General features: G+C 46.6%; 2 protein-coding genes and 2 pseudogenes across 2 annotated transcripts; 2 read left to right on the plus strand and 2 right to left on the minus strand.

Annotated features, from left to right (window-relative positions):
- Positions 1-1,980: 1,980 nt before the first annotated feature.
- LOC136480759 (calreticulin-like) lies at positions 1,981-5,551 on the minus strand. Its single transcript, XM_066478220.1, has 14 exons — positions 5,332-5,551; positions 4,651-4,758; positions 4,359-4,551; positions 4,004-4,262; positions 3,848-3,904; positions 3,621-3,668; positions 3,416-3,502; positions 3,264-3,321; positions 3,105-3,172; positions 2,922-3,017; positions 2,791-2,838; positions 2,656-2,700; positions 2,413-2,559; positions 1,981-2,289 (listed from the first exon to the last, which is right to left on the minus strand). The coding sequence occupies exons 1-14, from the start codon at positions 5,447-5,449 to the stop codon at positions 2,278-2,280; spliced, it is 1,344 nt and encodes a 447-aa protein (XP_066334317.1). The 5' UTR covers positions 5,450-5,551; the 3' UTR covers positions 1,981-2,277.
- A 785-nt stretch (positions 5,552-6,336) lies between these two features.
- Positions 6,337-7,683, plus strand: LOC136455385 (UDP-glycosyltransferase 73C4-like; annotated as a pseudogene).
- A 921-nt stretch (positions 7,684-8,604) lies between these two features.
- LOC136480769 (uncharacterized) lies at positions 8,605-11,177 on the minus strand. The gene is made up of 4 exons (XM_066478229.1): positions 10,919-11,177; positions 9,629-9,684; positions 9,090-9,156; positions 8,605-9,012 (listed from the first exon to the last, which is right to left on the minus strand). The coding sequence occupies exons 1-4, from the start codon at positions 11,087-11,089 to the stop codon at positions 8,932-8,934; spliced, it is 375 nt and encodes a 124-aa protein (XP_066334326.1). The 5' UTR covers positions 11,090-11,177; the 3' UTR covers positions 8,605-8,931.
- A 1,359-nt stretch (positions 11,178-12,536) lies between these two features.
- LOC136497558 (probable protein phosphatase 2C 36) lies at positions 12,537-15,710 on the plus strand (annotated as a pseudogene).
- Positions 15,711-16,613: the final 903 nt, after the last annotated feature.

The raw sequence follows: 16,613 nt of genomic DNA on the forward strand, positions 1-16,613 counted from the left end.
ACTAGAGCATCGATGAGCAGCAGTGTTCTTTTTAACCTACACAAGACAAAACAAGCTTAAAAAGAGGCAATGAAAAATGATGCACAAGGTCAGATAAATGAATAAGGTTAGATTATTACCATAAATAGTGCGTATATCGTGCATTGTAGATGCATGTAACCTCCATGGACAATTGTCTTTGTCTCTCCTTGAGCAATAGACCCAGTATCTAGATGGTGCACTCTTCTCAATATTGAATTCGAATTCATATTTGATTGCATGCTAAGAAAGGGCCACCTTGAACTCTTTCATATTGGGATACATGGTACCTACTGCCATTGGAGGGTTGTTTTTATCATAATCGACATTAGGTGTGTGATCTTTCCCATAGCCAGCCAACTCCTCATCAACTTCCATATCCTCACTCCCATCACCATCCTCACCATCACCGTCCTCACCATCACCATCACCATCTTCATGACCATCACCATCATCATCTTCATCACCTCCCCTATCACCATCACCATCCATATGCTTTCCCACATTGTCTGTAGGAACAATCTATAGATACATACCCTCTTCATCAACACCTACAAATTCATTCTCTGGTAATGGGTTACGAAGGTAAGAATCATCTTTCGTTTCTTTTGTGTTCATATTAAGTTGCTCTTCCTCATCAAAATTCCACTCAGTGATAGGTTCATACATCTCAGAGGGGTCACAATATGCAACGAACATATGCACAACCTTTGTCTTATGGTGTTTCTCAAACATAGACATTAAATCTTGGTCACATTTCACTTCTAGGAAGGTTTTCAAAGAATCATCATAATACTGAACATGTGCAACTTCTAAATAGCCAGGAGGGTACTGCTGAACAATTGATTTAACTAAATCCATATAATTTGCCAAGTCCGAATCAAGAACCTTCTTAAAGTTAAAACATCTGACATCTTTTCTTGCTTTTTTTGGTTACCAAGCAACTTAATTTTGAGATAGAAAGTTGAATTTGGATCCAACCTATACATGAACAAGGAACTAGTTTCAGATATGCTGATGTCGTACATTTTCCTGCTATACTAATCTTACTGAACTGGGGCACAAGCATGGGGAACTCACCGATCATCCGAGTCAATGCGTGCTCCATGCTGTGTTTCCGGCTTGTACCGCGCCCTCGGCCTCAGCTTCCGCCTCGTCCCCGACCATCAGGAGCAGGGCGTCGCGCCCCACCCTGGCTGCTTGCCGCGGGCCTGGCCGCGCCCCCTGCAGGAGGCGGCGCCGCTGGCCGCGGCCCTTTGCCCCTTGCTGCGCCCACGCCCTTGGCTTGGCCCCTCGTCGCGCCCTTGGTTGCGCCCCTCGACGCGCACCAGGCAGCGCCCCTTGCCGCCCAAGCGCCGCTGGCCTAGCCCCCTGAGTCCACGCGCCGGTTTGTCCTCCTGCCGCGTCCGCCCGCGCCCCTGCCTCTTGATCTAGGGTTCCGGTGGGGGAGGGAGACGAGGGAGAAACAAGTCGGGCTTTTTTTTTCTTTTACAAAACTTGCTCGGTCATTTAGAAGGGAGAGGAGGCTAGGGGTATTTATGTCTCCTACAACACAATATGACAAGAGGGACCCACTTTTTAACTAAGAAATCTAACAAAATGGATGGTAGTGTCATATGGGGGCATTGAAAATGGAACACGGGGCCATACAAGAAATTTCAAAATTTTCAGGGCCATACAATGAATAACTGAGTTTCACGCCATACAAATAATTTTCTCCGGACAAAACGACGCTACCAACCAATACAAACCGGTGCAACCAATACAAACCGGTGCATGTCACTTGTCACGTCCGGCGCCGTCCGCCGTTTAGGCCAGGCATGTTTTTGTCACTGGCCAGCAAGAATTGAACCAACGGGACCAAACAAATCGCCGGAACGATACGTAGGTAACCCAATAAGAAAACGGTGGCCATTTTTTCGCCCACGGAATACGAATAACTAAAGCGACGAGCAAAGCATGTACTATGCAAAACTGACGAAAACTTGATTTCACGATGTCTGACTACCACTCGTATCAGGGGGATAGACACGACAATGGGAAATGCCCATTGCCAATGGTATCAGGGGGGATAGACACTACAATGGGAAATGGCCATTGCCGCATCTGTTCCTTTTCAGTAGTGTTATTCAGTGATGGAATACTCGCGGCCTTCTTCTGTTGGGATGGTAACTCTATCATCAACATCTCCGACTGAAACTGAAACCGGAACACAAGATTTGACGACAAGTCAACTCTGGTGCTTTTCATCCGCACGCTCTAGAGCTCATCCTGCGCAAGCATAAAACAGCAAGGAACGTTAGAAGTGGAAAACAAAATATATAGGGACGACTAGTTGGTATAGGGACGACGTTTTTTCTTTTTGATAAGGGTATAGGGACGACGTTAACGCACATGTTTCTTCTCCTCAGCAGGAGCATCTTTGCTGTCCTCGGCCGGCTTCGCATCGGAAGCGACCTTGCCTTCAGCGTCAGCAGAGACCTTGGCCACACCGGTAGCAGTATTATCAGCCTTGTCATCGTCGGCATCATCTTCGTCCTCCTGTCAAGCATAAGAAATTGCCACTTGGCGTTAACAAAAGATTGGCACAGTATATAGGCAGAAACTTAAGTACAAACAAATCAACCCAAAGCTTACATCTACATCTAGGTCGTCATCGTCGTCCTTCGCGCTTGCAGATTCCTGGTAAAGAGGAACATTGCAAGTTAATACAGTCTCTAAAAAAGAACAGGGATGGCATTGCACAAAAGATAGTGAGTAATTCTGCATTACCTCCTCAAGCCTCTTTTTCTCAGCCTCGTCAAAGGCAGCCTTCTCGGCCTGAAATAGATCACTACTTTAGTTGTGTGCAATTAGGAATGTGTAGTACAAAACAGTAACCCTATATAGACAAGTTGGCATACATCTTTGTGCTTGCCCCAGGTCTCATCTGCAAACTTCTTGGCGTACTCAGGGTCGTCTGTTATCAGAATGTTGTCGAACAAAGTTCCTGATTTAACCTAGTATGATATAGAGAATGAAAATTAGTGGGGGCATCAAACAAGATAACTAAGAAAGTCAATATGTTCATGGAGTAAATCAATAACCTGCCACAGCTCAATGCCAATGTGCTTCAAACTGTCAAAAGCGTAGATGTAAGGATCATCCTTGAATTCTGCATGCATCAATAAACAAATGCATATGAACTCCTAAAATAAGCATAAAAGGTGAAATGGACTCTTCTCAAAATTGAAATGTAAATATACCTGGGTTGTCAATCAAAGGGGCCTTCCACTTGCCCTTGTAATCAGGATTCTTGATTTTCTGAAGAACATAAGGACCAGCTCATGTCAGCAGCTGTGTCGTGGTGCACTTCAGCTTTGTCTAGCATAATTAAGCCACTTAGTCATGTTCATACCTTTTGTTTCCATGGTCCTTTGTACTCTGGGTTAGGAATGGTTGGGGCTGTCCATTCACCATCTTCCTCATCATCCCAATCCTCTGGCTGCAACAGGTATTGAAGAATGTGAAATCAAGGACCTGCTTAAGATCAGATCACAGAAGATGTATATACTATGGAATAAGTGCCATAAAAAATAATATGTAATAAGCAAAATATGCACCTTCTTTGCATCGGGGTCAGGAATTTCCTTGGGAATATCATCATAACCCTGCAAAGAACAATCGAAGTCAGATACCAACAGTGATAAAGATCATTCGTAAAAGGCTGCTTATAATACTACAATATAGGCTCATATTGTCATACAAGTAAATGATACTTTCTGAGTTACAGAACATAGTGGACAGAATATGACCCAAACTACTATGCCAAGCTTAGTAAAGTATATACCTCTGGCTTCTTGTCCTCAGGATCAGGAATGTATTCCTTATCATCCCAGTCTTCTGGCTGCAACCATTACATTCTACATTAAGCTCCTCTGTGAAAAGAGTTCAACCAAGATTTTACAGTATTTAGCAAAGGCAGGAAGAATTGTCTAAACATCACCTTCTTGGCTTCAGGGTCTTTGATCTTCTTTGGAGGAAGAATATCCCAATCATCATAGATGCTGCCAGATTGCTTCTCATCGTTATCAATGAGAATGCTGTATGTGGCATCAGGCCGGATGATCAGGGTGTAAACATGTGTCAGCTGGTCTGTCTCGCATGGCACCTCCTTCTTGATCAAATGGTTCTTGCCGTTCTTAGTAAGGATAGAATGGACCTTCTTGGTGGCATACCCACAGATATCCGGCCCAAACATGATGCTGAAAGTGAAAATTACAGATACAGTTTGTTCAATCAACCAGTCAGAGATGTTATACCTTGAATACGCAAGGAGATCGATGGAGACCGATCTTTACCTGTATGGGGTGTCGCCACCAAACTTCTTCTGATCAACATCAGACCCAAGCAATTTCACATAGCCACCGCCACAGTCGAGCTTCTGCTCGTGCTTCACCGAGAACTGCAGCAGTAGGGTCTTGTCCTTGTTGCTGAACTCGGGGTACTGCGCTGAAATGGCGTAGAACCTGTAGTCTTCAGAGGTCTGGATTCCTGTACCCACAAACAGAAATGGATGTCACTTAAGCAACATGCCGATCGAACAGAACAGAGACCATCACGGTCAGTGACCCTACAGATGTCGCTCCTCACCTTTGTCGTCGGCATCTCCGTTCCATTTGCCGGACGTGTGGTTCCACTCGCCTGCCGTGTTGTCGTCCTTCTTCCAGTCGGACTTGACCCATCGATCCTCCCATCCATCTGTTTCCGTCAGTTTGCACAATTCAGACGATAGATAGATTCTCCGGGTAATGACGAAGCCATCTCACAAACAACAGATGGCAAACATGGGAGGCACACAACGGCAAAAAATTGAACTCATACTCCAAACCTTGGGCCCAACAAAACCTATCGAGTTACCCGAAATTATTGCAAACTAATTAAAAACACCCACACGATTACCACTGGAACAGGTTGAATCAGTGTAGAATACAGACTTTCGCAAAAAAAAAGTAGAATACAGACGAAATGAAACACACTCCTAGACCGTGAGATCACGAGAGAAAACATCCAGCGGCGTGTTGGGCTAGAGATCCCTCGCGGCGCGGCGCGCGCGCTGGTCAGCCACGGACGCGAACGCGCTCTAGAACAAACGAGACCACAAAAAACAGCAGCAGCCGCACCGGCATCGCTCCACGAACCAACGAACAGCAATGCAAGCACATTGTCTCAGATCTAGCACCGGAACGCCTAACCTATTTTTGCTAGATCCGCCACTCGGGAGGACAGGAGATCCAGAGACCACGAAGAGACGGGTGAGATCCAGGTGTTTACCGTCAAACTTCTCCTGGAAGAAGACCTCGCCGGCGACGTCGGCGACGGACGCGAGCGCGATCAGGGCCGCGACGGCGGCGGCCGCGGCGGGGGACGACGACCTCTCGAGGACCGCCATCACTGTGGACGGCGAGCGAACGCCCACCACTTCGAGTGGAACCTGCTAGAACCTTCCGCTGATTCTTCTCGTGCCCCGGAAACTCTCCTGGTGGATAGCGAGCGCGAAACGCACCGCGCTTAATAAGGAGTGGGGGCGGCCGGTGAGGTCCATCCTTGTGTCTGACGGCTGGGGCCGCGAGATGACGAGGCTCGCAGTGCACACGTGTGCTTGCGTTGCGTGGCCCGCAACGGCTGCCCAATAGTAACTCACGGGAACAGCGGCTGGCCAATGAGGTCGCGCCGCGTGGCAAGGGCGACGTGTTTCGGAGTTCCGAGACGTGAGTGCCACTTGTCACCATGCGCGCCGGTGCCTCGCCCCTATCGAGTGATCGCTCTTCGTCCTTTTCTGTGCAGATGGCCCGCATGCTTGGAAGCTCTGTGCATTGTACGTGCAAATGCCACCTCTCCCCCAAAAAGATGCAATTCTGGATTTAGACAAATCAAACTTCCTAAAATATCACTAAGTTTTAAATAAATAGTATTAATGTTTGCTGCTCAAAATAATATTACTCTTTATACATATTTAATTAAAGTTGAGATAAATTGATTTTGTAAAAAAAAGCCACAACTACGTCCTTTCGGAGATAGAGGTAGTATATGCATACTTCTGTAGTTCCATTTTGTGCTTCCAGAAAGAAAGAGCATCAACACTTATGCCTCTCTCTGTTTCAAAATTCAAACTAACTACACATAAATTTGAGAGAATTCCTTATTTGACACCAGACAAATGACTTGTTCCTTTTTTTGACCCTCAAAAAATTTTCGTTCCCTATTTGACACCGAGTTCATCTTCCATTCCTTATACAACACTCCGTTCGATTTTTCATCCACGAACCGTTAACTGCTATGCGAAAAGACGATTTTACCCCATGGGCCCCACCACCCTTCTCCCTCCTCTCCTCCCTCCTGTCGTTCGACTTGGAGCCGTTCGAGGTGCGGGACTTCCCGGTGTGCGCGGTTGTCAACAGGGCGACTTCGCTCGGGTTCTTCTAGTGGCCAGGGATGGAGAGTTTCCGGCGAGAGACGCTGGAAGCCGAGGCTACTGCTGACGGCCTGCTCGTCAACACGTGCTCGGCCTTGGAGGGCGCGTTCGTCGAGGGCTACGCGGCGGCGCTCGGCCGGAAGGTATGGGCTGTCGGGCCGCTCTGCCTCACCGACACCGACGCGGCCACGATGGCGGGTAGAGGCAACCGCGCGGCGATGGACGCCGAGCACATCGTGTCCTGGCTCGACGCGCGGCCGGCGGCGTCTGTGCTCTATGTCAAACTTCGGCAGCATCGCCCGCCTGTTCCCAACACAGGTCGCCGAGCTCGCCGCCGGCCTAGAGGCGTCGCGCCGGCCGTTCATCTGGTCGACTAAAGAGACTGCCGGACTGGAAACGGAGTTCGAGGCCCGCGTCAAGGACTACGGCCTCGTCATCCGTGGGTGGGCGCCACAGATGACCATCCTGTCGCACCCCGCCGTCGGTGGCTTCTTGACGCACTGTGGGTGGAACTCAACGCTCGAGGCCATCTCCAACGGCGTGCCGCTGCTGACCTGGCCACAGTTCGCCGACCAGTTCCTGAACGAGGCGCTGGTCGTGGACATGCTCAGCGTCGGCGTCCGCGCCGGCGTGAAGGTCCCGGCCACGCACGTGATGCTCCTGAATCCCGGGGACCCGCTGGTGGTGCAGGTCGGGAGGGACGATGTGGAGAGGGTGGTGGCCGAGCTGATGGACGGCGGGCCGACCTGCGTGATTGGACTTGGACGGTACTCTGTAGGGATTTAGAACACAAGCGAGGCTGGAGGTGTGGTGGTGCTCTGCGACGGCTATGGCGACGATAGTAGCAGCAGTAGCGCGAGGCGGCCAGGGAGAGGAGCCGTGCTTGGCTGCTTGCTAATGCTAGTCCTTGCTTATCGGGGGAGAAAGTGGAGGGAGGTCGTCCAATTTTTTCTTGGTATTTTATATTTTGGGGACAAGTTTTTTATTTGCAGCTGCAGTATAGTTCAAAAAAGTTGCAGCAGCTGTAGCAGATAGAGAGAGAGAGCAGAGCAGATCGTATTTCCGTATTTCTCTATCATCGGCAGGCCAAGGTGAAGGAGCTCGCCCACAGTAAGGTGGCCGCGGTGACCAAGGGCGGTTCGTTGGACATAGACATGAAGAACATGCTCCGGCATGGGAGAAGGGTGGTGGGGCCCATAGGGGCAAAATAGTCTTTTCGCATGTCGGTTAACGGTTCCTGGATGAAAAATCGAACGGAGTGTCGTATAAGGAATGAAAGATGAACTCGATGTCAAATAAGGAACATAATTTTTTTTAGGGCCAAAAAAGGAATGGGTCATTTGTCTAGTGTCAAATAAGGAATTATCTCCATAAATTTAGAGCCCATTTGAGGAGGCTTTCTATAGCCCTGGCTCCGGCTAATGTGATACTATAGGTCGATATTGTAGTTGCACTACTCATAAAACGGTTTTTCTTTCTCCTAAAAAACAACATAGATTAGAGTCAAGGAAACCATCTTTTCTTTCTCCATTGGTTTTAGCTCCTCAGATTACTGCAACATGGAGCTTGTTCGCTTGAACTTATCAGCCATACCGTTTCAGCAAAATAACAGTGTTTTTCTCTCGCAACAAATCAGCATCAGCATCAGCCGTTTTTCCAGCCAGCCGAACAGAACGAAAGAAAGCCCTCCCCCAGCTCCTCAGGTTATTGTAGCGTGAAGCTAGAGCTTCAAAGTCCTCTCAAGTCTCAATCCAGCAAGTTGCAGCTCCCCGATGGAGCATTGTTCGCCCCCAAAAACAATGTGGAGCTGGTGAAGCCATTTTTTTTTTCCCCACTGGCTCTGGCTTCTCATATTACTGTACTATATAGGAGCTAGAGACACGGAGAGCCCCAAGTCCCAAACGGACCGGACCCTTAACGCAGGCTGCAGCTCCTTGATGAAGGATTGCCACTGCAACAAGCAAACAGGCTGTACAGTACGAGCCCGCAGGTCGGATGATGCAGAAGCAATCAAGCACAGACAATTTGCCATGTTTCTTACCTTTGAAGACACTTCACCTAGATATGACTAATAAATAGAGTGATCCCCATTTTCTAAAACCTTCAGAGACCTCACGTCTTGGGAAAATCCATTCGAGAAAACTGTTGTTTGTATCGGAGGTTCTCATTTGTTTCATACACATTTTCTGTTTCTAATGTTTGCAGCTATCTCCGAAAATACAAAATGCAAATGAAGGTAGAGGATTTTCTGGTTAAAACCAGAGGCTTTTACAGCAGAACAGAAAATAGTTCGCAAACATCATGGCAAGAAAGGCTCTTGGTCAATGCCAAGTATGATCATTTCATTTTTGACATAGCAAACTACCAACACAGGCACAGAAAAGTACTACTGCTTCACATCATCACATGTTGTCCTGAATTGAAGGAAACCATATAATGCTGGCAACTAAGTCTCCAAACTAGTGCAGCAAGAATCGAACTGCAGCTACAGCATCACCTTTGTGCTCTCGGAGGGTTCTCTCTGCAATCTTCTTGTCCAGCTGCATATTCAGATACACTTGAGAACAGCTTTTTAAAAAATAAACATTATTTGTCAGTCAAGGTTTTGGATGAGTACCTCAAGCTCATTAGCAATAATTTCAACATCGGTAGGGTTGATCTTGACAGCAGCTAGTTCTTTCTCCCTGATGAAAGAGTAAATGCAGTGAATGTGATAAAACTGTTACATGGCACTTTTCCGGAAAAAAAAAACAATATGTCAGCAATGGAAGAGATGGACTATATCTGCTTATTGTGTACATTTCAGATGGAGAGTTCATATCACCCAATAAAATAATATGTTACAAGAACTACAGAATAATCACAGAGTGCACAGAAATTGAAACATCAAATAGTCAAATAGCATTATAGCAATATAGTATACTGAAATGCACCGACCACCAAAAGGAAAAGGTTAGGCTAAAATTACAGAATCAAGAACGCTATATTCCAATTAGATTTTCTTCCAATTTGCATGCTACTTTCTGATCATCCAACTCAATCAAGATCCTGGAAGCTTTATTTTCATACTGTGCTGCAAAAAGTGCTGCCCTACCGAAGCTACCGTAGAGGAAGGATCGCAAGGAGCTAATAGTTGTGGACATGTTATGTGCTAACCTCAGCCTCATTGCATTCCAGTCAGCCTCTTTGGATGAAGCAAGTGCCGCCATGGCCTGCAGCAGTAAACAAAGCATGTAAAAAAGAGTTACACCAATTTAAAAGCATAGCTGAATCAAACACAACAGTTTCTCTATAACTCTGCAATTGACTTCTACTTTTATCTACGACTTTAGTATTCATAAAACTATAAAATAACGTTCAAGATCATTGCAATGAGCAGATAAGAATCAAAGGTGAATAGAAATGTTATCCAAGCAAATACAATCGAATGCCACTTATTGTTGATCCAATGCTTTCCCTCAAGTGCATACTCTAAATGTATATCATTTTGGACATAATAAGGTCCACATGTGGGCTTTCTTTTTACTACTAATTTCTCGCGCAGTTGTTGGTAAGAAACTACGAATCTGCAGTAAAAGTATTTTAATGACGAAAAACTGGTGTTACTTTACTCGGACAATCTAGATAAATTTAGTAGACACAAAAGAAATATATTTGTACATGGAGTGACAGCAAAAATTCTATAGGGTGCTAGAAAACTGAGTTTAATAATAGATAGCAGTTGACAATCATGTTGCAAACTATATTCATATCTGTAAGAAATCCTACAGACATCTTTTGTGGTTAAGCTAGAAATAAGTACATAACTCGACCACGACATGGCGTTACTGGTATATTTTGGAAGGAAACTTAAAAGAAGGTTAGAACAGATTGACGTGCAAACAGAACCTGCTAGAAATATCATGGGTCCTGGTACAATCGACATTCGGAAATTATGAGATGTCCATGTGCTTGCTTCCATTTGTAGCAATGTAAATAGCAGTTAGACTTCCCATTTGTGATGGCAGTCGATTCATAAGTGCAATAGCAGTTAGACTTCCTACTTGTGATGGCAGTTGCTTCATATGCGCAATGGCAGTTAGACTTCCGTAGCGGTCACCGGTCAATTCTTAAGTGCAATGGCAGTAGTACTGATACAAGATTTTGCACAGAACAAAACGTTTTGTTATTTCTACTAAACGCAGTATATGTTTAGTTGATGAACCAGGATTCATGCAAGCAAAATTACACATGAGCTAGCTATATCAGGATTCAGGTAAATTTACAGGCAGAACTTTAGGTGAAGCATGGCATCTCCGCAAAGCAGGTATACTGCACAAAATCTAAAACCACCTATGTGTGATGGATCCAAAAAGGGTAACATCGTCCAGCTATTCCTCACTAGAGCACTAGAGAGGAAGCAGAGAGAAGGAATCGGTGGGGGCGGGGAGGGGGGATTAAACGTACGGATTGGACACGGGATGAATCGAGCTGCCGGTCCTCGACGTGATCGGTGAGCTTGTCGAGCGCCTTGCTCTGCTGCTGAAGGTCCTTGGAGTCCACCGCCCCCTCGCCCTCGGCGCCGGCGGCACCGGCCCCCACAGCCGCAGCCGCCTTCTCGTCGCCCGCCGCACCCATCGCCGTCTAAAACCCTAGTCCGGATCTCCTTTTCTCCGATGAGACGAGTGTGCGCGGCGCGCCTGTGCGGGGTGCGGCTGGCGCGATGGCCGTGCGCTTACTTCTATTCCTCCATTCGTGCCTTAAGATTCGTGTACCATTAGGGCCTTATTATAGGGGTGAGACGCGAGAGAACACTGTGGTTATTACGGGGATCAAAAACAGTTACGGACGTTTACATTTTTCAAAGTTTAGAGACCTTGAAAAGTTAAGGACCCCTATCAAAGAGAGAGAGAGAGAAGTTCAGGACCTTGGAAAGTTTACATTTTTCAATGTGTTTAACTATAATTTTACTGTTTTGTATATATGTCAATATTTATTTCTTTAGATCTAAACAATGTGCATTTGTGTACTTTGTCCTGAGCATTGCGTACGTATATTCTACAAAAGTAAAATCTGAAAATACAGTCAAGCTCAAATTATTGGATGAGTCGTGCTTGGTTTATAACCAAATTTTTTTTATCTAGGTTAGGATTTTCTTAGTCTTTTTTCGACAAGTGCTCAGATTTAATTATGTCCTTGCTACATCAAATTCATAGTGACATGATAGGTCACAGTTATGCTAGCATTTTAAAACCACAAAAAGAGGAGAAAGCCATCTGAGTGAAAAGATGTTCTCTGTATCTTTTATCATCCAACAACTTTTCTATATCATATGCGCACTTTAGAGAGCCAATCTTATTGTTAGAAGGCATTTTCCACGATAAACTCTATCCCTGTCAATAAGACTAGAATTCAGCATCGGACAAGTTCCAATATTTTGTATTAATCTTTAAAGAGAAAAAATAAATCTATGCATACAAAGAGCGAAAATGTAAATCCCTTATCGTTGGGCGAACAAGTTAAAGAAAGCGTGAACGATAATGCGTTGGGCTGTTGAGACTTTAGAGGTAACAAATATGAGTAGAGAATCATGGAAGACGTCTTTCTAGAATACTAGCTTGTGTAAGTATGATGTACTACCGAATAATCCGTGATGGCCACTTGATACAAAAGTATATGAAAATGTCCGGAGGGGTGTGTGTATATATATATATTATCTTGACGTACACAAACTATTATTCTTGCCGGATCGAAGTCTTTGAGAAATCATGTGCGGGCACACCCGTATGCGATGCGAGCAATGCAAGAGTTGGAGCGGCACATCACGCTGGCCGCACGACACGCCTCGCCCGCCCGCCGGCCGGCGGCTGCTTACTTTAAAGCACGCACAAAAAGAAAACGATTATAAAATTTGTTTTTTAACGAAAAAAGGTTCACCTCACGTCCCCACCCCACCGAGCGCGACGCGAGCGAGGAGGCAGGCGCGCACCGCGTCGCACCGAACCCGACACGGCTCGCCCTGCCCGCTGCCCCCACATCCGGTCGTCCGGCTCGGCCGTTCCGTTCCCCTCCCATTCTTCTCGTACGCCGGTACGCGGCCGATGCGACCCTCGCCCCACTCGCCCCTCCCCACACCACACCACACCACACCACCGAAACTGCCCCGCCTCCGCAGCCGCCGCCCGCGCCCGCGCCCGCGCCCGCTCGTCCTCCCCGCGCCGCCTCGGGGACGCCCCGGTCGGCGATGTGGCGGGAGCATGCTGGGCCCGCTCCTCAGGCTCCTCTCGGCGTGCGGCGGGGTCTGGCCCACCTCGCCGGCCCCCGGCGCCCACGCCGCCGCGGCCTCCTCCTCCTCCTCCTCCGCGGACGACTCTGAGGGCCGCGACGGCCTGCTCTGGTGGCGCGACCTCGCGCGCTGCCACGCCGGCGACGTCTCCGTCGCCGTCGCCCAGGCCAACCAGGTGCTCGAGGACCAGTGCCGCCTCGACTCCGCCCCGCCCCTCGGCACCGTCGTCGGCGTCTTCGACGGACACGGCGGCCCCGACGCCGCCCGCTTCGCCTGCGACCACCTCGTCCCCAACCTCCGAGGTAATCCACGCCCGAATGCAACCCCGTCCCGCGGCCGGCGCGGTGAGAGTGAAACTGTATAATAGGCAGGCAGCTGACGCTTGATTGATCTGCGCGCAGAGGCGTTCTCCGGCCCTCGGGGCGTCACCGCGGACGCCATCAGGGAGGCGTTCCTGGCCACGGAGGAAGGCTTCCTCGCGCTCGTGTCAAGCCTCTGGGAGGCCCAGCCGGACATCGCCACGGCCGGGACGTGCTGCCTCGTCGGCGTCGTGCACAACAGGACCCTTTTCGTCGCCAACCTCGGCGACTCCCGGGCCTGTTCTCGGGAAGAAGGTGGGCCGCGCCGGGCAGATTACTGCAGAGCAATTATGCAGTGAGCACAATGCCAATCAGGAGGCTGTCAGGCAGGAGCTCAAGGCGCAGCACCCAGATGATGCTCAGATTGTTGCACTCAAGCATGGGGTCTGGAGAGTGAGGGGCCTCATACAGGTCGGTCTTACCTGAGTCCCCTGTATAGTATATTCATTCATGAATCAGAGACCTAGTATGTCTGGTGCTTATGATTATGTGGTGGCAGTGCAGGTGTCTAGATCAATCGGTGATGTATACCTGAAACATGCAAAGTATAACACAGAGCGGATCAAACCCAAGTTCAGGCTTTCTGAATCATTCAGCAAGCCATTATTGAGTGCTGATCCATCTATCATCTCCCGCAATCTTGAACCAAATGACTGTTTCATCATATTCGCGTCAGATGGTTTGTGGGAACACCTGAGCAATCAGGAAGCTGTTGAGATTGTTCACAACCATCAACATGCTGTAAGATTCCTTTTCTTTTAAGTTCCATAACTACTCAAATTACTTATGTGATTTTCTTGATCAATCCGGTATCCAGTCATTTCATATAGCAACCTTAAAACAAATACAAACAGTTTGCAAAATGTTCATGGCCAGAACACTTAAGATCACAACTATATATTAACACCAAATTCTGCAATATCTCTATGGAGTTTTTGTTTTGCAATGGTAGCAACTAGCAATACTTTCACTATACAAAAAGTTTAAGAATCATCAGAACTAGGGAAGTTGCTAAACACATGGTGAACCTATTATTCTACCCATGGAATTGTGGACTAGAATTATCAGTCAGTGTGATCAATTTGGAATGTGACGGTCTCTAGTTCTCATAGATTGCATTCACTTTAAAGCTCATGACTGTGATAAAATCCAGGCAAACACATCCAGAGTGAATACAACTTGGTTGCATTAAAATCCAGGCCTTACCATTTTGCCAGTATCAGTATGAAATTGGTAGTCCACTATGGCCAGCGCAGGTTGCTACAATACTAGCAATGAATTCATTCTGGATGTGTGGCTGGCATGCAACCTGTATCGGGATCCCACAGTTCTGCTCCTGTTGTGATCCAGCAAGCTGTTACAACCTTTGTTGCTTCGCATTTAGGGTCATTTATTAGGTATCAGTTATGGGAAAAAGTTTGCTGTATCAATGGTGTCTTTTTTTTTTGAGGTAAACATGCCTTTCATTAAGATTAAGGGACCGAAGCCTCAACAAGCAGCAGATGGCTTACACAAGCTGGGGCTACATGCCACACCTCCAGCCTAGACGAGTTTGTGACCTGCTTAGCGAGAGTATGTGCTATGTGTCAACGGTGTCCTGCCCTCCAGTAATGCTGCAAGGAAGATTGTGGTCATGGTATTTATTGTCAAATGACGCAAACTGTGTACATGGTTATTAGACCTATGATTAAGCGTAATAAATGTACTACTTGCATGAAAGGAATATCGGTTCTGAGTTTTTTTGTAAGTACCTGGGATGCACTACCATGACTGACGTCCACCTAGTTACTTTGTCCCGTCTTATTAGTTTTGTGTATTTGTTTGGTCTGCTGCCTCTTGACGACTCACTTAGCTGCCATGGCTGGACATGTTATTGCTTTGTACACTGAAATAGCATGTAAGATATCGCATCAGTCTCCAATTTGACACATTAAGTTACTGCAGCTAGTCTAACGTGCTCAAGTTAAGTTAGTTTATCTGCCACTGATGCATGTATTGCTTTGGTTTTCTTGGCTGTTGGTTAAATAGTACAATGTCCTTACAAATACATTGAATTACTTTTGTTACTTTCAAAAACAAGAGTTGCATTTACTATGATTGCTGCTTTTTTTCTTACTCAGGGAAGTGCAAGAAGACTCATAAAAGCTGCTCTACAAGAAGCAGCGCGGAAGCGTGAGATGCGTTACTCGGACCTTACAAAGATCGATAAGAAAGTTCGCAGGCATTTTCATGATGACATTACTGTCATCGTCTTATTTATAAACCATGACCTATTATTGAAAGGTGCTCCGCAAGGACAACCCCTCTCCATCAGATGTGCCCTAGATTATTGACAGTGAGCTAGTTCATCCACTGGTGTTCAGCTCCTATGGGCAGCCATATCCAGAGTCAGCTGACATGGTCAACCGGTTGTGAAAAGCGCACAACCTCCGGCACCAGTTTCCTTTTTTGTTTCCCATTTTTGCACATAAAATTGACAAGTTGCTGAATTGCCAGTTTTCCCCTCTTGAATTATGTCGGATAAAATGCAGATACTCTTCGGTTTTGGAGATATATGTCTAGACTCTAGAGCGTGAGGGAAGGTTACTGATCCTAATTCTGATCGGTTCGTTCTCTTGCTTACAGCTACAGCTAGTTCGTTTTGTACGTGACAATTGTCAGCACGTTTTAACCACAGCCCCTGACGTTTGACAGCGACCCGGTTACTGTACTTCAGGCTGTCATGATCAAAATTGTTTATGCATGCTTCAGAGTTGGTATTCAAGCATGAATTAGGATCAGTGTGATGTGATGATCATTGATCAATCTCCCATTCGGGAAAGTTTTTACAAGAAACATATGGGTTCAGAAAAGTCCAGACGTTTCTATACGTTATTAGACTTCAAGGCTTGAAAGCAAACAGCTGGTGTGAGCTTTTGCCAGTGAAAAAACTGCAGAATTCTCTCTTCTATTTTATTCATGAAATGTCCAATTGTTCTACCGGATAATTCCTTTTTTTTAATCACTGCCTTTTGATCCACTCACACACATCACAGTCCAACCAATCATGGTTTTCCACGTGCCCAGGAAAAGAAACGGAGCCGGAGAAGTCACAATTTCCAGCTCTAGTCCACAGTTTCCAGCTCTTCACCTAGTTCATTTTTTGGGTGAAGCTTTTTTTTTGGAGCCATTCATTTTTGCCGGAGAAGCCACAGCTTCCAGTTCTCTTCGCTGGAGAAGCCACAATTTTCAGCTCTCTTCGCCTAGTTTTTTTTTTTTTTTTTTGACTGGCTTCGCCTAGGAGCCATACCAAAGGGGCCTAAGTGTTGAAGAAATCGATCACCGGTCGTATGAATGAAGGAAGCATTTATGTATCATTTTCTTTGAGGTAATCACGGGGTGGGCGGTGTATGTGTAGAAACACTGCAGATAAGTTACATGAGTAGCAAGATACAGAAGGGGATGCCATTATGTTTTTTTTTTTTGGTAGATTTCTGTGAAGCAAACTAGATGTGTCCGGTCAGGGAAACAGAGTATA

This window comes from Miscanthus floridulus, chromosome 1, assembly GCF_019320115.1.
Source record: "Miscanthus floridulus cultivar M001 chromosome 1, ASM1932011v1, whole genome shotgun sequence".
NCBI classification, from domain to species: domain Eukaryota; kingdom Viridiplantae; phylum Streptophyta; class Magnoliopsida; order Poales; family Poaceae; genus Miscanthus; species Miscanthus floridulus.

Coding starts and splice junctions, on each gene's coding strand:
- LOC136480769 (XM_066478229.1), bottom strand. CDS start 11,089: ATGGGTGCGGCGGGCGACGAGAAGGCGGCTGCGGCTGTGGGGGCCGGT. Junction 9,685..10,918: donor ATTCATCCCGTGTCCAATCC/GTACGTTTAATC, acceptor TTACTGCTGCAG/GCCATGGCGGCACTTGCTTC. Junction 9,013..9,089: donor TTATTGCTAATGAGCTTGAG/GTACTCATCCAA, acceptor CTGAATATGCAG/CTGGACAAGAAGATTGCAGA.
- LOC136480759 (XM_066478220.1), bottom strand. CDS start 5,449: ATGGCGGTCCTCGAGAGGTCGTCGTCCCCCGCCGCGGCCGCCGCCGTC. Junction 4,552..4,650: donor CGGAGATGCCGACGACAAAG/GTGAGGAGCGAC, acceptor TTGTGGGTACAG/GAATCCAGACCTCTGAAGAC. Junction 3,173..3,263: donor CCCTTTGATTGACAACCCAG/GTATATTTACAT, acceptor TGATGCATGCAG/AATTCAAGGATGATCCTTAC.